The 20,171-nt window shown below is 54.0% G+C and overlaps 1 protein-coding gene across 1 annotated transcript; it reads left to right on the top strand.

The window, feature by feature from the left end:
- Positions 1–5,301: 5,301 nt before the first annotated feature.
- Positions 5,302–20,155, top strand: VTCN1 (V-set domain containing T cell activation inhibitor 1). Its single transcript, XM_013305688.3, has 5 exons — positions 5,302–6,073; positions 11,000–11,064; positions 12,497–12,844; positions 16,292–16,570; positions 17,234–20,155. Exons 1-5 carry the CDS (start codon positions 5,868–5,870, stop codon positions 17,353–17,355), a joined length of 1,020 nt encoding a protein of 339 aa, XP_013161142.2. The 5' UTR covers positions 5,302–5,867; the 3' UTR covers positions 17,356–20,155.
- Positions 20,156–20,171: the final 16 nt, after the last annotated feature.

Raw genomic sequence — 20,171 nt, 5'->3', positions numbered from 1 at the left:
CCTCGCGGGAGGGTCAAGATGTGTCTCATTCTGCAGGATCGACAGTCTCTGCTGTCCTTGAAGAGGCCAAAGCTGCTCGTTGGGGCACATTCCAAAGGTTTGTGATCGTGCCTTAGAAAAGCTTGGCAGCCCGAATATGGTTTCTGCCTTCCTGTTAGGCATGCGGCTGGGTTCAGGCCTTGGATATGTGCATATAGCACAGTCATACTGCGGGGAGCTGCTGTTGTGTATGCAACTCATATTTTCTCCAAGTAAGCTGTAGCCTCATTGCACCCTTCCTGCAAAGTAGGAGCAAGGCGGGTTAGTGATATGTGTGAAGAAAATCCAAGGAAAACCCACAGTGTTGATGGGAGCAGGAATTAGAATGCTGTTCACCCAGTCTGTATCTTCTCTGAGATGGTGTTGGGATGTAGCACTGCTGGGGGTGATGCAGGAGCCGGGAGAGCACCCATCTCGCCCAGGGAAGACGTGGGGACAGTTTGAGCATCAGTAGGAGCCATAGGCGCATGTTTGCAGGTATCTGTCCTGACCTGGGGCAACTAGGCAAGAGCAGCAGCAGGAGATGGAATACAGCAAAACTCCTGGATCGGGCTTGTGCAGTCTTGGCAAGGCTGTGTTTTTAGAAGGAGAGGTTGTCCCATTTTCCACAGGGGAGAGGGAACGTATCTCCTGGGCTTGTACGCGTGCTGCCAGCCCATAGCTGGGGAGATGGTATCCATGATGAGGACAAAGAGGTGTTTTCCTGGAAGGGCAGCTGCTAACCTGCTGATGGCTGCCTGCCCTTGCCTGGGTGAAGCAGGCAGCCTGGATACCTTCCTTTACAAAACACATTCGCGTCAGTCGGACTGGGAACGCTACTGCCCTGGGGGTAACCCTGCTAGTAGGTGTGTGTTGCTAGGGGCTCCTGGTGCTGCCTGGGGAGCTGGGGACAAAGGTCTGACTGTTGGTCACTTGGGGAGAGGAATGCTGCCCCAGTGTCAACAGTAAGGACTGGTTCTTGCTTTCTGACTGGTGGGAGCTGGCTTGTAAATAGTAGGAACCTGGGATGTCTGTTTGCTTGCTCAGAAGATTCTCATTTGTTGCTCATTCCTCTTACAAAGCCGGTTTTGGAACCACTTCTTCCCAGCAAAGGAGATAGATGGTCTTATGCAAATGCTGTTTATAGCTTTTCATTAATCATCCAGAAAGGGCTGTCAAACAAACAGGGAAGGTTAGGTAGTTTAAACCTCCAAGTGAGGCAATTTAAGTCTCCAAGTTGCTGACTCTGAAATTTTGAAGTGAAAGTTTGATTTGAGTTAACCTTGAATGGAACAAACAGTAACTCATTCTCGTCCTTGCTATGTGCAGTCAGTGCTCGGTACGGAATGGGATGTAAACCGAAATGCCTCATTTTCTGTCTCTTTCTTGCCCCCCTCACCCCCCTGACTCCCCCCTGCCTGTGTGTTGTTTTTTCTCAGAGCTTCCATGTTGTATTGCAGAGGGAACACATGAGGACAGCACTACCTTTTAGGCACATAATTTCTGTCTGGAAACATCTTAGTCCTCTCAGACAGAGGAATGTGTTTTCCTTTTGTGTTAGGCATCCCTTACACACCCTGTCGCTGACATTTTCCAAGAAGCTGTTTGTGAGAATTATACCAGCGAATGCATAAACCCTTCAGGGAACTGCAGTCACCTTGGGCTGAGCTCTGTTTGACATGGGGAGAGCAATTTTTGGACAACATGGGGTGCTAATCCTGTCAGGGTCGGGCTCATGTGTTGATTTTTTTTTCCTTCTCCTTGTTAGACTTGAAGGCTCAGTCAGTCCCAGGGATTATAAAGTGGTGATGGGCTACTGCTCTGTGTTTGGGCAAAGGGGGCCCTGCATGAGGATAACCTGAAGAATCACAGGCAGAAAAGACATTTAATAACCTTGGTCACTCTGTGGCAGTTAGGTGCGAGTGTCCTTCTGCTGTCTGCAGTGGACTTTGTGCTCAGTGTTCATTACTCAAACGCTTTGCCAAACGAACGCACCCTAGTGATCTGCTGGAGTCTCGCATTGGACCCTGACAGCCATTCCCAGGAGTGGCTCCAGTGCTCTGCTGGTGGGCAGGTGGCAGAGGAGGAGGTGTAGTTAGTCTGCGGGGCTGCGTGCTGTTATCTCTGACCGGTTGGTCCTTGAGGTAACAAAGGTATTTTCAAGACAGGTGTAACGTGCAGTGCTGACAGAACTGCGCCAGTAAATATTGACATTTTTCTCATGACAAAAGCTATCGCTGATAAAAATTGCCTGTCTCCAAAGTTTAAAAAAAAAAAAAAAAAGGAGGTGAACACGAGGAGATGCTTTGGGAGGCGAGAGAAGGACTTCCTCTCTGGATAGGGAAAATGGTGCATCTGGAAGGAAAACCAGCAAGAGCAAGAGACTGTGGAGGACCTGGAAGGGGCTCTGCAGCCTGGAAGTCCCCACGTAGGGCGCCTCTAGAGTTGGGTATCGCTCTGGGGTATTGCTCCCTTCTCAGAGGACACAACCCACACTGGTGGCATGGCTGCGCTTGTAGCTCTGCGCATGAGTGTCTAGCTTGTCCCCAGATGGCAGAGGCCGTGCAGAAGCTGGCTAACAGGGCTGCTTGGCCTTCCCGTGGCGGGAGGTGATTCCCGAGGGGGCACTGACCACCTGCAGTGGCTCACAGGCAGCACAGAGGACTCTGTTTCCAGCCGAGAGTGGCTTGCTTACCACCTCCCTGTTCTGAGAGATGAGGGCTTATTCTGAGTGCTGCTGCTTCCAGCGTCCCTTCAAGGGCAGGCGAGGCTGGGGACGGGTAGAGCTGATGGGGCAGCACCAAGCTCTCCCTCTTCCAGACCACTAGTGCTCCGATTTCTGGTGCTTCTCAAGCACCTCCTGACATCATTGTTACAGATGGGGGATCACGATGCTGGGAAGGTGTCCAACCTTTCTGGCCAAATCCCAAGGATACCTTTCATCTTTTTCAGCCTGCTGTGTGCCTTCACCTTTCTTGAACACTCTGTCACTCTTGGCTGCTTGTCAGCTTGCCACAACTCCAACTTCTCCTGCTCGTCCTGCTTCACTGATAGCTCCTCCAGCATTCCAGCGGCAATGACATAAGGTGTGAACTTTCCGTAAGCAAGGGAACTCTTGACAGAATTATTTGTGGAGAAAGAAACCAGTTGTATCATGAAGGGCAGAGCAGCTGCAGGTTCTTGTGCCAGTGCCTCCCCCAGACCACTGAATATCTTCTTGTGCCCTGACCCACCATCAGTCCTTCCTGCCTGCGGTGTTCCCTCACGTAGGCAAGAGGCAGAATGGGCTGTGGGCAGCTCTAGGGTACCCGCTGGTGGGTCCAGTAAAGCTGGTAACGTTTTGTGCCTGCTGTCACCTTCCCCTCAGTGAAGACAGCTGACGTGTCTCTTCCCCAGGTGCTCATCAGCTTTCACAGACCGTGTGGGACCAGATCCTGCTGTCACATCAGGTTGGATTTTGCTAATAGGTTCAGAAGTGGCAAGAGCTGGGCAGATTGTGGTCACACGCCCTTGATTTCTTTGGGAAATATCCTGAATACTCTTGGTTTTTTGCAGTGTAAACATACAGAGAGGAGTAGCCTCTGGCATGAGAGCTGTTTGGGAATTAGCATGATGTTGCCCTGGTGAACGGGGCTTGCCCTGGTCCTACTGGGGCTGCCTGTGACCAAGGAACAAGCATGTTTTTCCAACGTGGAAGTAAGCTGGTTGTTGGCTGCGCGGTGGAGTGCGCTGCAGCTACAGCCTGGAGTTACGCGGTGCTGCAAGGGGACGCCTCGCTGGCGCACTGTGCCCAAGGCAGCCGTAAATCAGGTGTCACAGAAGGCAAGAGGGAATTTCTTAATGTGCATTTCCCACCAGGCCACTACGGCCTAGGGCTGTTAGCTTCTAGTAATGCTCTGCTACATTACGAGAGGTTTAGTAATCAGTAGGATACTACAAAATAAATCAGATCTCTTTTTTTTTTTTTTTTTTTTTTTTTTCAGATTAAAAGGGGCTATTCCATGCTAAAGCAGAGGGGAAGTGAAAACCATATAAAGTCTGCTTTATAAGTTTAAACCATTGCAATAACCGAAAAGCATCAGTGATTCTCAGATCTTCCCAAGATTTCCAGCCCCCAGTTTCATTCAGAGGCTGGAGGATGAAGGCTGCGCTTTCAGCAGCGGCCGGGGTTGGAGTGTTGGCAGTAGGTCCTGTTCACACCTCTGCTGCAGACCTCGCCCGGGGCGTTCAGGTAGCTCCTCTGCCTGGAGAGCAATTAGCTTTGCAGTCGAGCGCTGACACTGAAGTAGCACGTGAACGGCTGGGTAAACCCAATGTCTAGTCACTCTTGAAAGCAGAAAGTCCCACCCTGGCTCAGAAGGTCCTTGCTCTCCAGAAGCATCGCTAGATGCGACGCTCCTCGGACCACGTAGGGAGCCGATTCAACTTCTTAACCTGGGGGGAAACCATTTGCTTTCTGATTGTGCTTTGTTTGCTCACGGGTGGCTAGGCTTAGCGGAGGTTCGCATCCATGCCCTCATCAGTGCAAGGTGGTGGGACGTGGGAGGAGGTTCAACACAGGTTGTGACAGGTAACTTCATCCTGGCACGGGGTGGCTGGAAGTGGCGAGTCCCAGGTGCTCAATGCCTTGGAACACAGTTTGCTGACTTCGGTGCCTGTGCAAGACCCAGATCCCCTTCCAGCCCCCTCTCTGCTGCCTAGGAAAGTCTGTTACACGTCATGCACCGCATCTGAGTATGTTCATCCCCTGTGGAGGTGAAGAGGCTGTTTTGGAGTCAAACTCGAGTCCAAAAGACTAAGTGCACATGCGCTGAAATCTCACACGTGCAGTTAGAAGGCGGCTGCTGCTCCTCAGGGCAGTGTAAGCCTTCCTGAGCCCCAAAGCTCAGCCTTTGCAGCTAGTTTGGTCATCGCTGGCCAGTATTAGTTGGTCTTGATTTTAATCCCTGGTTGTTGCAGAGAAAGTGATTTGGTTTTTGTTAGGACTGTTCCCAGTTCCTCCGGGCATCCTCAGCTCTGCATGGGAAAGCTATTCACTCCCACTAGCCATCCAAACTTGCTGGAGATGGCTATAGACTGTCAAAAATTCCCCTTTTCCATCCTTCCTAGAACCCAGTCCAGACATGAATGACAGGATACACAGGTTCCCCTTCGGGAAACTGAACACGGTGGCGCAAGCTGCCTTCCCTTTTCTGCTCTTTTGTAATCACCGTGCCCTTCTCAGCCTCTTATGCCCAAGAGCTACCCATCCAGCGCCCAGCCTCCAGCGAGACCAAGCGCAGGGCAAAAGGACTGCAGGGTACGTGTGCCAGCTTTGTTCCTTTACGTGCTGTGATGTCCACCGTAATGGCAGATCTGAGAGCAGCAGGAGCTGGCCTCGGGGAGGAGAAGCTGTCTGGTCTGGAGGAGTTCAGTGGAAGAAAAGAGCAGTCAGAAAAGAGGCTCCGCAGCAGCTGCGTGGCTGTGATGGCATTGCTGAGCCTGGCGGAGCCTCTCAGCGCAGCACAGAGAGGCGGGGGGAGATGCACATTGGGAATGGGGCCAGGAAGGGGACCCGCAGCTGGGACCACTCTGCCCAGTGCCAACAGCATGACTGGACATCTTGGCAAGGAGACCTGAGCTAGTCCTGGGTAGAACGCAACCCACCAGTGAAGGATAAGCTGTGGGTCAACATTGGAGACGGTTGCACTCGGACCCCAGGATTAGCTGGCTACCAAACCATCAGCTGTGTTGCTTTTTGTTTGAAATCAGATGTGTTTCTTTAATGGATGGTGTAGGAGGTTTCTCCTGTCGTTCCAGTGACTAACCACGACTGCCTGCTTTTGACTGCCCTGGTGGCTGGAGCCGGAATGCTCCCTGCTTCCTCGTTCCTGAAGGTTCAGTGCTTGCGCTCACCACCCCTTAGCTGGCTTCAGTTATTTAAGCCGGACAGCCCAGGAGAATGCGAAGGACAGGGGCTGTGTGGAACCGTGTGGGACCTTCGGGCACCTGGTGTTTGGCTTGTCTGCGTAGGTGCTGTGACCATGGCGTCCCAAGGCCAGGTCGTTTTCTGGAGGTACGGTATTATCTGCATCTGGTTTGGGAGAGGGAGGGAGGGAACTGTGTTTTCCAAACTCCTAGGCTGCATCACCCTGCTGCCAGGGACTTTCAAGACAGCAGTTCTTTGCAGCTTGATTCTATGCTGCGCTCACTGAGCTAAAATATTGGTACAGCTTCTTTTATAGGATCAGTAAGGCCATGTCAGACAGCCACGTGCAGGCTGTTGACTGTAGCCAGGATGGAGATGTGTGTCCTAGAAACTGTGCAGGGCTAGAATACACTACCTCAGGTTTGAATGCTGTTGTAGGTTGGGGTATCGGTGGCTTGAGGCAGGCTCCCCGTTCCTTCTGCTGGCCCTCAGGCAGTCGCTTGTGTTTGCATCACGTCGGCGTGCTGTGGGGAGAGCGGCAGAAGCTGTCCTGCCCAGGTTCCCTTGCTCTGCGGATCAGGAGCAAGAGCTGCGAAGATGGGCAAGCTGCTTTGTGCCTCATGTTTTGATGAGCCTGTTTCCTTTGGAGCTATTGACCAAGTCCTGGTGAACTACAGTCAGAAGAAGAAGTATCATGGGGAAGGCCATAAAAATATCTACCTCCTGTCCTTATCTACTAATTAGTTGAAAATAACCCTCACCAGATGGGTAAACTTGCTTCAGCCTCCAATGAACATGGATTGAGCTTCCACCTAAACCTGACTGCTTGAACAGGGCCACCAAGCAGCCGTGTCTCTTCACCCCAGGTGGGAGCTTTTCCAGGCTGGATGGAGGAAGAGGCTCTGGTGAGGTGTGTGAAACGCTCCTGCTTGTGTTTATTCTGTCAAAAAGGTTTCAGCTGTTATGAGTATCCGTCCCACCTGAGCTGAACAGCGGTGGGGAGAAGGACAGTCCACATGTGAACTGAAGAGACCTCACATGTGAGCTGTGCTCCAGCTTTCTCATGGGGAGCATCAAGGAAGAACTAAATGGTAATATCTGCGCCTTTTCGCCAACAAAAGGGAGAAGACTAGTAGAAATAATATAACACGGTGTAAATATTCACTGGGCATCGTATTCCTCATGTGTCTGGAATGCACTTAATAACCAGCTCTGTTATTCTCCAGAGGCAGCCCAGCTGGCTTCTCAGGGAAATGCAGACGGGTGTGAAAAAATGTGCACGTACCCCTCGCTGCGGCGAGCCCCATCCTGCTCAGCCAGCACCTCGCCTGCCCCGGGCGGCTGCGCCCACCGGCCAGCAGCTCGCTGCGAGCAGCGGGTTTCTCCGAGGACATTGGCCTCTTCAGGCTAATCTTGAAGGGCAGAAACAGCCTAGAAAGAAGGCTGGATTTTCCAGGAGGCTTCAGAGGAGCAAGGAGAGGTTTCTGTTGATTTCAGAAAAAAACAAACCAAAATTTAAAAAAAACACTGAAAGAAATAAAAGGTGAGACAAGTTGAGCTCTGCAGTCATTAACCGCTGGTCGGAACAGGAACCCCTTTCTTCTGTGTTACCCTTGCCATGCTATTTCTTTTTCTTTTTGATATAAGGAGGAAGGCAAAGGATCTTCAGTCTCTTAACCTTCCATGCTTTTTGATTGTCACACCTGTAAGCTCATTCCCCAGGGAAAGCTTACACTGAGCAGAGCTGGAGAGCGGGAGGATGGAGCCTCTGCTGCCTGTCACAGCGGGGCTGCGAGCCTCCCTCTGCCCCCAGACTGTGCTTGACAGATGGGAATGAATAAATTTCATGCCAGATTTCATGGCTGATCAGGAACGGGACCACAGACAAGAGGGTAGGATGCACAGAGCAGCATCCTGCAGGATGTCAAAGCTGCCTTGGGAACAGAGGGTGGCATCAGGGCTCCGACGTGCACAGCCCCAGCCCTTGCATCAGCCTGGTCCCCGCCTCTGAAACGCTGCCAGCACCGAGGTGCTGATGCACAGAAAATGGCTTTTTGCTTCGACTGTTGGGCTGTTGCGAAACACGGTTACCCTCAGCAACGGCCGGGCGGGCGCCAGCTTCCTCGTGGCCGCCCTGTCCCCCAGACCCACTCAATACACGCGGGGGGCTCGCAGGCGAGTGTTGTTAAGGCATTTGTGATTCTTGGATCTTGCCGTTTCTGCGGAGGAGATTTCAAAAGGCCCCATTTCCCCTTGTGTTGAAGTGGGCGGTGGTATCTGTGTACCCCAAATTGCCATCCTCCCTGTAACAACAAGCGGCTTTTTCCAGCAGCCCTGGTGCTGCCTTGGAGCAGGGGTGGGACGCACAGCTAGCGGGGCTTTGCAGCTACCTGGGCAGGCAATGCCGGCAGGGGACAAAAGCTGTGGTGCTGGTTCGTGTTTGTGAGCGAGCTGAGGATGATTTTGCCCAGCAGTGCTAGAGCAGAGGTGGTGTTCAGGCCAGAGGGTCCTGCCCAGGACCACAGGCAGGTGTGGCGGCACCTGAGGTGCTCAGGGACTGTGCAGGAGGGTGTCCTGGCTGCTCGTGCCCTGATGTACCGCTCTGGCATTGACCAGTGACACCCCTGTAACCCACGGGCAGCATCCCGAGGCTCCCAGCAATCTCTTCCCTGCCCAGTCTTGGGAAGGAGGGTTTTAATGTAGAGGGGTGAAGGTGAGTCACAGCTTCTTCGTGACAGCGCGGGTGCCGCTGCTGCGGGGCTGTGCTCCCCAGGAGGGAGAGCTGAGGCTCATGCTGGCAACCTGGGCTGAGTTTATAGCAACTATCTCACTCTGGGATCATCCCCATAGGAATCTGTGGAGCTTCTCAAGGAGGTACATGTTATTCAGCACATGCAAGAGGCTTGGTATCTGCCCCGGAATAAGAAGCACAGGGCTGTCCCATGGTGAGACCCCAAGTGACTTAGGACTGAGCCCGTGGGATGTAGAGCAATGAAGGCGGTGGGTTGATTAGCATTGCTAATTGCAGCTGTGGCCTTGCCTCGAAGGCAGTGGGTTGATGGACCTGGATGATGTGCAGCTGTTCCCTAAATAGCCCTGAGGAGCGTGGGAGAGGGGGTCAGATGCAGGAGCAGGAGCGTCTGACTTGCAGAGGAAGGACAAACAGCACGGACAGTAGAATCTGGCCGATGGTAAAAGCCTTGCTGCAGCTTGCTAGTTTGTTTGTGCTGCAACAGTGGGACATGACGAGTCCTTGCTGGGTGCTGTCCTGCTGTGGGACCCACACGAGCTGACGAAGTCCCCATCCTGCAGGTCCCCCTGGGGAGGTGGTGGCTGGCGGTGGGTCCCCAGCTGCACCACTGCTTTCCTCCCCAGCAGGGTCAGCCGTGCCTCGGGGAGGGGGCAGGCGGAGAACTGCTGTCCACCCTGGCGGTGAGTGAAAGCTGGTGGGAACAGGGAGGAAGCCAAACGCGTGACACCTCCCAGCTCTGAGGGCATCTAAGCAGGGAGGGCTTGGTACGGATGGGAGCATATATATGGACCCATATGAATGTTTATGTGGGCTTATTGCATGGTGAAATACACAGTTCTGATCTTCTGAGCACACTGGCATGTGCAGACAAGGCTTCTTCAGACAACTTGCCACTGGCTTTAAGGATGAGGATGGAAGGGAGACAGTGGGAAGGCAAGCAAGACTTCTGCGACATCTCCCCTCCTCTCCAGCCCCTCTTCCAACCCATCGACCTTGTTCACATGGTGCATCTCCCTACAGCTCCGTATCAGCCCCGTGATGGTGGCACCTGCAGTGATTGAGCTGCGATCGTGCCAGTAACTGATGCAGGCACATGTTGACGTGGGAGGAGTTCATGGGTTTGTGGCTGTCGGACGCTGACGGCTCCTGTGGGAGGCTGCCTGCTGCCTGGGGAAAGAGGGTGCTACAAACCAGAAAACGCTGTGGAGCAGCTACTCCTGCACGGGCAGGAGGACCGTGACATCTTGCAGCCTGGTCCTGCCTGAGGGTGAGAGCAGCAGCTCAAGGGTTTCTGTGTGCAACAGGACAAAACAAGCCCTGGGCTGGCAGCCCTGGATGCTGATGTGGAGTGGCCGCTGCCGGTGCTTGTGCTCCCTCCAGCACCCTGCCGGGCTTGGGAATGGGGTGAAATCCTGTGTGAGGACCTCCTGCAGCTCTCTGGGCTTCTCCTCTGACAGTCCTGAGCAGGGCTGAGCCCAGCACACCTGTGAGGCCGTCAGGCAGGAGCATGTGAACTGCCTGTCCTGGGATGTCCCTCTGGGTTTTGTGGGGAAGCTGCTTCAGGGCTTCTTCTGGTGGGGAGCTGAAGGTGCTGCCATGACCCACCAGTCCACATGAAAAGGTGCTCAGGGCCGTGTGTGACAGCCCCGCCAGTTGTGGTGGAAGCCTGCAGGCCGTGCTTTTGGGTGTCTCCAGGCTTGGGCTGTGTTGGAGACGGGTCGTGCTTGGCAAGGCTTGAGCTGTGCTGCTCTGCCATGCTGCCGCCTCTGCTGGGGCTGCTCTGCCTGCGTGGCTTGGCAAGTGTCCTCTCATGGAACGGCCCCTCATCCGTCTGTGCATGGAACATCCCAAATGTGAGCAGCTCACGATCCTGGCCCTGTTCCCAGCCCGCTCCTTCCCACCCTCTGGCTCGTAACGGCATCTCCTGGGGTCGGTGGTCTGCCCATCCCCCCGGGGTCTCCTGGGGTCGGTCGGTGGTCTGCTCATCCCCCTGGCAACTGGTCCCTTGCAAGTGCCAGCAGGGACTGCCTGGCTCCCTTAGGCACCAGGGGATGCAGAGGGGAGCATCCTCCACTGGGGCCAGCTGCCTCCTCTCGGGAACGAAAGCCCAGGTCTCCCCTCCTCCCGCCACATGGTGCTCACCCAAATATTCACCACAACTGTGGTCGTGTGCTTCACCGGTCTGCCTTGCTCTAGGCCTGTGGCTTACCCACCTCGACCACTGTTGTGCCGGCGGCCCCGCAGGCGTGCGCTGCAGGGCAGGGTGTGCAGGAGGCGGCGGGCTGTGCGCTGAGGCTGTGCTTTCCTTTTTTCCCCAATAGCACGACTATGGTCATTATCATCCTGGCTGCGGTGATTGCCCTGATCATCGGCTTCGGTGTCTCAGGTATGTGACCGCTCAGATTTCTTGCTGTTACCAGTGAGGTGAGGAGCTTCTGCCCTGCCTCCGTGTGTCTGTCCCATGCAGGGGCTGAGGGTGACCTTGTGTGGAAGTGCCACCTGCGAAGGCTCGCTTCCAACAGCTTATGTACCCGGTGGCCGAGTTAAGATTGCACAGGCGGCTTCAGTCCTGGCCTTTCTCAACAAGGTGTCGCGCCGTGGCACGGAGCCTCGAGGAGCTCTGCTGTCCTCGGAGACTGTGAGCTTTGTAGGTTTTAAATAATGCAGAGATTTACACGCGCACACACGTGTGCTCGGGGTGCGTTAGAAGATACCAGCACTTGGCACACGGAGCTGAGTGAGGAAATCGGTGCCGGCTCTTAATTTCTGTGAAAACTTGTCAGGGGGCTGGGCGCAGGCTGCCGGCAGCTCTGGTTTGCCCTGGGAAGTGAGTTCCTGAGCTGTGCTTTCACAGCAGAAATTAAGGCCTTTTTTTTTGTTTGGTTTTCTTTAGTTACCGTCTGGTGTGTTTGCAGCTGCATCACTCAAATCCACCGGCTGCTCCGTGGGAAGCCAGCTGAGGCGAGGGATCGATGGGCGTAGCACAGGCTGTGCTGCTGCAGATGTAGTGCTGTGTTAGCCAAAATCCCCTTGGGCTTGGAGCCTGAAACCTGCCCCCCCGAAATCTGCGCCCCCGAAACCTGTACCCCATGCCTGCCCTCTGTCCTGTGCGTACCGTGCTCCTTCTCCCAGATAGGAGGAAGCAATCGTGTTTATTGCAAAGTCGGACAGCACCTGCCAGAACGGGACCCGCTTCCCTGCTCCCTCAGAGATTATAAAAATACTTTATATTTGTATTTTATATGGCTTTGGTGCTGGCCCAGAGGCAGCCGCCTCGGGGCGTGCCGGGGGGCGCATAAGGAAGGGCTGCGGGACAGGGGACCCGGCTCTGGGAAGGAGTTAATTCTCAAGCTGGCTGGTTAGGGTTTTACTTGAGAAGTGATTTATGTCCCCAGGGAAGGGAAATGCTGACTTGTCTTAAATGAAAGAAAACAGTTTGGATTCCCATAAGGGTGAAAGAGCAGTCCCATTTCCCTGCCAGCGTTATGCCTTGCAATCACATTTATATTGCATGAAGGGAGATCCTGGCTAAGGCAGGAAAATCACACTCTTCCAGCAGCTGCAAAGACAAAAATCCCTGGTACATACAAATAAGCAAGAAAACATGGTGCAGATTCTCCTTAAACATATAAGAAGAGCTACTTTTTGCAGCATGCTGCCTGCTAAGGACATGCTCTTGGTATATAAGCCCTGAGAGCTGACCTGTGCTGCCGACGCTGGTGGCTGCTGCTGGGGTCCCTGCCACGTGCCGGTGCCCATCCAGCCCTGTCTCTGCCCTCACCCCATCCTTCTCACGCCGCCCGGCCTTCTCCTTGCAGGCAAACGCTCCATCAGCGTGACGGCGCTGACGTCTCCGGGGAACATCGGCCAGCGCGGCGTCCTGGGCTGCACTTTTGAGCCCGACATCCAGATGGACAGCATAGCGATCCGGTGGGCCAAGGCGGGAGTCGCTGGGCTGGTTCACGAGTTTAAAGGTGGGAAGGACCGCCTGCAAGAGCAAGATGCATCGTTTCAGGGCCGCACGGCGGTGTTCGCGGAGCAGGTGATCGGCGGCAACGCTTCCCTGGAGCTGAGGGACGTGCAGCTCTCGGACGCTGGCACCTACCGGTGCTCGGTCACCACGGCCAAAGGGAGCGGGGCGGCGGTGCTGCGGTACAGAACGGGAGGTGAGGGGTACGAGGAAGAAAATCCTGCTGCGAAACGTGGCTGGGCTGGACCTGCCTGTTGTGACACTGCTGCTGGGGCTGTGTGAGCGGTACCGGCTCCTCCAGCAGCCACCTGGGGGTTGTTTGGGTTTTGGCTTTTACGGGTGTTTACGGCCTTACCTGCTCTTTTGACAACCTCATTCCAGAAACGATTATTAATTTAATGCGCTGAGGTTTTTTCTTCTAGTTACCCTGTGCAGTCCCCCAGCTACATAACTGAGTAGAAAGAGCCCCTAAGAATGGGAGTAGCTAATTGATATTATAAAGATCCAGATTTTACCCCTGTTAAAGATGACAGCTTTTTCTTTCTATAATTATATCTCCAGCCAAAAGAAGGGCTGTGTAGTGTAAGTTGTAGCCCGCTTAATACCTTTTTCCTGTTTTTCTAAAATACTCATTTTTTAAAATTACTATCAAAGCAACAAAGCACCCATACCAGTTATCTGAAGTATGACACATTTGCTGGAGTTAATTGTTCACCTTCTTATGAGTCAACCTCAAAACACACAGAGACACAGATGAATTTTCATGTGTGGGTGCTTAATTCTTCCGAGCTCTCTGGGCTCGGCCGTCGGGCTCGGGGCTGGCACAGAGCGATGTGCTCCCACCCAGTGCCGCAGCCACCTCTGGGTTGTCCTGATGAAGTTGTGGTGAGTTCACTGGCGGTACGATGAGGATAACGTGAGGTGGGTGGGCTTTGTGTTTCTCTGGCTGGCTTTTGCTGGCACCCCTGAGGTCCCAGTGTATCCCTCGGATTCAGGGTTGGTACAGTAGAGTGAGTCCGTGACCTTCCAGGGGAAGTTTCTAAGGTAGCCGAGGGAATTGTTAGAAAGGAGGAAAAGAAAGTCTCCGAACATTGGAGAGTCAGTCCCCCAGGAGAGATCTGGAAAGCACCAGGTCTTCACGCTCTTCCAATGAGCTGCCTTTGGCTGCAGTGGCTTAACAAGTCACCCCCCAGGTGGTCACCTTGTGCTGGAGACTGATGGATGAGCCGCTTCAGCACCTCCACGCAGACTGCAGTCTTTGCACCCTCTCCCTCACCACTGCGGCCAGAGTCGCTGCTCGGATGGGGAGAGGAACAACCCTCAGAGCTCTCCAAGGCAAGGAAACGCACTTTTAGGATGGGTGACCGCTTACGTGGTGAGGCCAGATGTACTGGCAGGATGGGGGGTGGGGGTGTCCTCTGTGCCTCAGGCTAGTCATGGCAGGACAATCGTAACCAGCAGAGCCCCTGGATGAGACAGGCTGCCTCTCTGCAACGCCAGCCTCCTCTGGCCCAGCAGCCTCAAAGCACCGGGAGGTGGCCACCAGCTTCTGCACAGCCGTGTGTGACAGATGTCCTGGAGATGCAGCCGCTTCCCCGTGCCACTCACGGGGAGCCCGGCTTGGGACAGAAAAGCAGTGGGGAGCTGGGGTCACAGGCCCATCTGCCCAGCGTTGTTTCCATCTCCCGTTTCTTGCTGAAAGTGTGTTTGGTGCCCTGTTGTGGGAAGTACCCCCCAGGCAGGGGGAAAAGGGCTGCTGGGCTCCCGGGCCCCTTATCGTGCCCTTCCATCGGGCAGGGATGGAAGAACCACTCGGGATGGCAGCAGGTGACAGCAAGGCTGGAGAGCTCTGGCTCTCGGCTGAGGCACGCGTAAGTCCCGCGGGGACTTGGTCTCACACCCCTCCCTGAGGCCTTGGGAATCTGCCCTTTTGTGTTGATTCGATGTTTAAAGTAACCCACGCAGAAAGGGGGTTGGCGAGAACACGTGCAGCGGTGCGCTGGGGTTTACTTCCATGGGAAATGGGAACTCTGCGTTCCTAATAAGCTCTTGTTTCCCTTCACGTATGTGCGGGGGGGAAATACGATGAATATACAGAGACCAAGGTTAACAAAGTTTGGTCTTGGCTTTAAACCACAGATGAGTTTGCGATGGGCGTTAAACGTTTTCTTTAATCCCGGGATGTGCTGCAGCTCAGGACGGCCTGCCCTCAGCCCCAGTATGTGCTGATGGAGCTTCCCTGGGCTGCAGCCCCGTCCAGTGCGACAGTCCCAGCACGGCGGGGGCTGGGCAGCGGCCGATGGGGCCAGGCCGGTTGCATGAGGTTCAACCAGGCTCAGTGCCGGGTCCTGCTTGTGGGTCACACCAGCCCCACACGGGGCAGGGCGGCTGGGAACTCCCTGGACAAGCAGGACCTGGGGGTGCCGGTTGACAGCCGGCTGGACGGGAGCCCCCAGTGCGGCCAGGTGGCCAACAGCACCTTGGCTCGTATCTGAAACAGTGTGGCTGGCAGGACTAGGGAAATGATTGCCCCCCCCGTCCCACCGGTGAGGCCGCACCTCGAATCCTGTGTTTGGTTTTGGGCCCCTCGCTTCAGGAAAGACATTGAGGTGCTGGAGCGTGTCCGGAGATGGGCAGCGGGGCTGGGGAAGGGGCAGGGGCACAAGTGCTCTGAGGAGCAGCGGGGGGAGCTGGGGGTGCTCAGCCCGGGGAGAAGGAGGCTCAGGGGGGACCTTACCGCTCTCTACAACTACCCGAAAGCTTGTAGTGAAGTGGGTGTCAGCTCTTCTTTCAAGTAACAAGTGACAGGACAAGAGGAATCATCCTCAGGTTGCACCAGTAGAGGTTTAAATTGGATGTTAAGAAAAATTTCTTCACCGAAAGGGTTGTGAAGCCTTGGAACAGGCTGCCCAGGGACATGGTGGGGTCACCACCCCTGGAGGCATTTAAATGATGTGCAGACGTGGTGCATAGGGACACGGCTTAGTGGCAGAGCTGGGGTCACAGTTAGATTTGACTTTAAAGGTCCTTTCCAACTAAACGAGTCTTCGATTCTGTGGTTCTGTGAAGCTGTAGGTGTTGGCCAGGCTTCCTCTCAGGCAGCGGAGAGGGCGAGTCATCTTCCCCTTCCAGTAACCGCGATGGGTTTGGCATGTCTCTCCCTGTGGAGCACAGCACGCGCCTCCTCTCGGCCCCTCAGTCCAGCAGCGGCGAGCGCCGGGGATGCCGGGACATGGGGCACAGGCGGGCAGCTCCGGCCTCAGCCCGGGTGTCCCGGGGCTCCTGGGAGACGCTGGGTTTATGAGCCCAAGACCCAGCTCGTAGCTGTTTTAGAATCACCTAAAGACACCGAAGCTGTGCCATGACCTCACAGATCTCGAACGGGACTGCCCTGTCCTAGGAGCCTTCAGCGCCCCGCAGCCATGTCCCCGTAGCCCCGCCGGTGCCTCTGTCTGAGCCCCCGCGCCCGCTTTGGCTGCGTGCTGTGCCACGATGCTAAGCAGTGAGTAGCCTAGAAATCCTCTAGTGCTCCTAGAATTTCTAGAAAGTCCCAGGACTGACCGGCACATGCAGCTGGGTGTTTCATGCCCGGTCCCTAGACATCTGCCTTTTTCTGACCCTTTCCCCTTTTTCCCTCCCAAAGCTTTCAGCACCCCCAAGGTCCACGTGGAGAACAGCGGCAGCGGGGACACGCTGCAGTGCGAAGCACCGCGCTGGTTCCCCCGCCCCACCGTGCACTGGACAGCCTGCAGCGCCGCCGGGGAGCACCTGCCACACGTCGCCAACACCAGCTACGAGCTGAACGCTGAAAACATCACTCTGAAGGTGGTCTCCTTGCTGCACAACATCACTGCTAACGCTACCTACACCTGCGTGATTGAAAACAACATTGCCAAAGCTACGGGCAACGTCAAAGTGACAGGTAGAGTTTAACAGCACCCAGAGAGCACGGGCACAGGGGAGAAGAGCGTTTAACCAGCGCGCCTGTGTGCCTCAGGGGTGCCTGCGGCGCCTGGGCCAGTCACGGAAGGGACTGGAATCTGTGGCTGATCCAAGCACCTCTCTGCCCCTGGGGTGCAGGAAAGGGGCTGTGTTTGCTCCTGCTCCTTCAGATGCTCTTCATGGTAACGACGGCTCCCTTGGCAGGGGGACAGAACCGCCGGGGAACGGGAGGGAAGGACACATGCAGAGGAACGTATTCCTTTGGATGTTAACCCAACCCAGCCCACCCACAACCCCAACTTTTGACGCTTTGTTTCGCCGGTTCAGTTCGCCAAACCAAACCAGCAGGCCCCCCTAGCTGTTACCAACACCAATCTCTCTGCCTCCTGCCCACCCCCTTTATTTACAGACCACTCTGTGCACAATGCAAGCTTTCCAAGCCGTCAGGGATCTCCTGTTCCACACGGGAAGGGTCACAGCTCTTCTACAGCAAGGGCTTCGTAGCGGTGGGTCTCCAGCACACCAGGCAGGGCCTATCTTTATCAATATTCAGAAAAATGAGGAAGAATAAATACACACACTTGTTTTGCCTTCCCTGCTGCGTTGCCCCTCCTGGGAGTCTCTCACTGTTCTTCTGCTACAGATTTCAGCATTACAAGGGGGACCAACTTGCAGCTGGTGAGCCTGCAGGCAGAGTCAGTGTCCCGCTCCCTTCCAGCCTGTCACTGGATGCTTCTGCTTCCCCTGTATCTGCTGTCGATATAAAGCCTCTATAAAACAATCAGAAACACCGCTGGGCCTGGAGGTAAGCTCAGCATGGGGAACCGACAGGAATATATGCTCGGTATGTGTAGACCCTCTTGCCGAGCCTGGTTGCAGCAGCAGACCTGGCTCAAGCCTGCCAGAGCGGGAGGACGCGCCTTGCCCCTGTGCCCATCCTTTCCCCATCCCCAGCTCTAGGTGGGACACATGGCTCGTCCCTCCCATGGGCTCCCTGATGGCTTCTCCCATCATTTTCTGCAACCTTAGAGATTCTTCTCTTACACTATCACCTGTCATCTCTTACTTGTCCTCTCCTTCTCTCTTCCTTCCCCCCTCTGACCCGCGGGACCGTGGCCGCAGTTCACGGCTGCGAGGCGCCGGGGCCTTTCTCCTCTCCCTCCCCACATGGCTGCAGCACAAGCCTTGTTTGCACCCACTTTGCTCAGACAACTCCACTACACAGTGGAGGCCCTTCAGTAAACCGTACCTGCCACGGACACCTCGAACAGGCCCAGAGGGAGCTGCCAGCCGCAGCAATCCCGTGTAGACCCACAATGAGGAGGGCTGTGGGCAGCCAGAGCACAAAGCCTTTAGTGTTCATCTGCTTGGGGTGGCAGGCCTCAGAGGCAGACTGGTGATGGAGAGCTACGGAAAATCAGCTAAAAGGAATGTCTGTCTTTCCACGCAGAACAGTTACGACAGCTGCCCTGACGACAGAATGCGCTGCATGCTTTCCTGCCTCTCAGGCCGAGAGCTTATCCCAGTTCCAGAGGAAGCAGTAGCACAAACATGAAGCCAGCTGATTTCTCTTGTATCATTATTTCTTACCCATGCCAACAACAGGGTGCTTTGGCTTCAGAAAGAGAGTGAGGAATACGATAAGGAGAGTTGCATAAATAAAGGAAAAAATCTTGAGCACAGGAACAAGATGTGTTCTCTTCTCTGGAGTAACCCAGTGACCAGAACTGATCATGGGCAGAAGCTCAGAGGCAAACAGGAAAAGCGTTTCCTGCAATACATCTGAGAACTGCTCCTTCAAACTCAGAGTGCTAAAAGTAAGCAAATCTTAATTGTCCCCAAATGGATTGGATTGATCCGTCTCACCTCGTGATTTCTCTGAATGTATGAATAAAACTGTAAACAACAGAGCAGCCAGCTATTCTTTCCAGTCTTCCAAGACTGTAACCAGACTCCTTTCTGAAAAAGAAGTTGTGAATGGCAAACCAGCGACGGGTTAGAACAACGCTAACAGGCTTGGAATCAGCGTTGGGTCCTCACCCTGGCAAAGGCAAACCGTGTCTGAAGTCCTGCGTGAGGACCGATGACGGCATTTGTGTAACGTGAAATAAAAGAGGAGCAGATGAGTAGCGAGCGTGGCAGCAGACAGAAGACTAGCATACATCATGAGGAAAAGAGGGAGGCTGGTAAGGTACTACTGGAAAGTTCAAAGCCAAAAGTAAACACAGTTATTAAACATAGATAGGGCTAGAGAGAGAAATTTGCCTTTTTCGTTTTTAAATATGTCTCTGTTATTAGCACTTCCTATTTCTGTAGCACTGCTACTATGTTATTCGGATTGCAGGACTACTTTCAGTTGCACTTTTAAATCAGATTTTGATCTCTTCATCTTACATCACTTACGGTCAACATTTTCCTCAGGCTGAGATAGTTTATTGGGGGTGTTCGTTTTGTTTTCTTCAGAGAGGGTAGGGGTGTAAGCAAAACCTTTGCTATTTTGCAGAAAGCACCTACAGAAAAAGAGACTGTCACAGCAAAGCTTGTGTAGACCTTTGCTTTAAGCATCTTTAAGATGGAGGCTCAGAACTTTGCTGAATGGTGGCATATGTCAGGTCTTGTACCGCTTGAGAGGGAAGATACTTCTACTTCACACATGCTCAGTAAAGCCACTGCCTGAAGTTTAATACAGAGCTCAAACTACAGGGGGAGGGGGAAAGGCAGGGGGGAAACACTGAACAAACAAAACCCAAACCAGCATACCTGTTTACACATGCTGTTGGCACTACACACCAAGTAAGGTAGGGGAGTAATTACATGGATGTAATTTTGCCAAAAGCAGGGCAGAATGCTTGGTCACTGCTGCAAGCAGATGGGAGAGAGGAATCTTCAAATGGTGATCTCCCACGTGTTGCAGCAGCTAGTCTGCCGTGCCGCCTGTCATAGTCTTCCTCATGAGGAACAGACGGGCCAGGCTGTAGCATGTTGTGAGGCTGTATCACAGCTCACTGCCTTCCTCTTGTTACCAGCCCCACTGCTTAAGCTGCAGAGCAATACCCATATAATGCTGCGATTTAAAACCATGATTTAGAACCACAGACCCATAGAATCATTTAGGCTGGAAAAGATCTAAGATCATAGAGGCCGCCTGTTAACCCAGGACTGCCAAATCCACCCCACGCCATGTCCCTAAGCACCATCCATGGGTGGATTTGAACACTTCAGGGCTGGTGATTCCACCACATCCATGGGCAGCCTGTCCCAATGCTTGACCACCCTTTTGGGGAAGAATTTTTTCCTAATATCCCATCTAAACCTCCCCTGGTGCAACTTGAGGCTGTTTCCTCATCCTGTCATTTCTTACCTGGAAGAAGAGACCTACCCCCACCTGCCTACAACCTCCTTTCAGGTACTTGTAAAGAGCAGTAAGGTTCCCCACTGAGTATCCTTTTCTCCAAACAGTCTCCTTTAATCTCCAAACAGTAACTTACTCACTTCCCTTCTCTTCTTGGAGGAAGGAAGTGCTTGAAAAACATAATTTTAACAATTTCAATTAGGTTAAGAAGACCATCCCCTGTGCCAAC

The sequence above is a fragment of the Falco peregrinus genome, chromosome 6 (assembly GCF_023634155.1).
Source record: "Falco peregrinus isolate bFalPer1 chromosome 6, bFalPer1.pri, whole genome shotgun sequence".
Classification (NCBI taxonomy): Eukaryota; Metazoa; Chordata; class Aves; order Falconiformes; family Falconidae; genus Falco; species Falco peregrinus.
The sequence above is the reverse complement of the archived record's forward strand: the minus strand, read 5'-3'. Positions and strand labels throughout refer to the sequence as shown.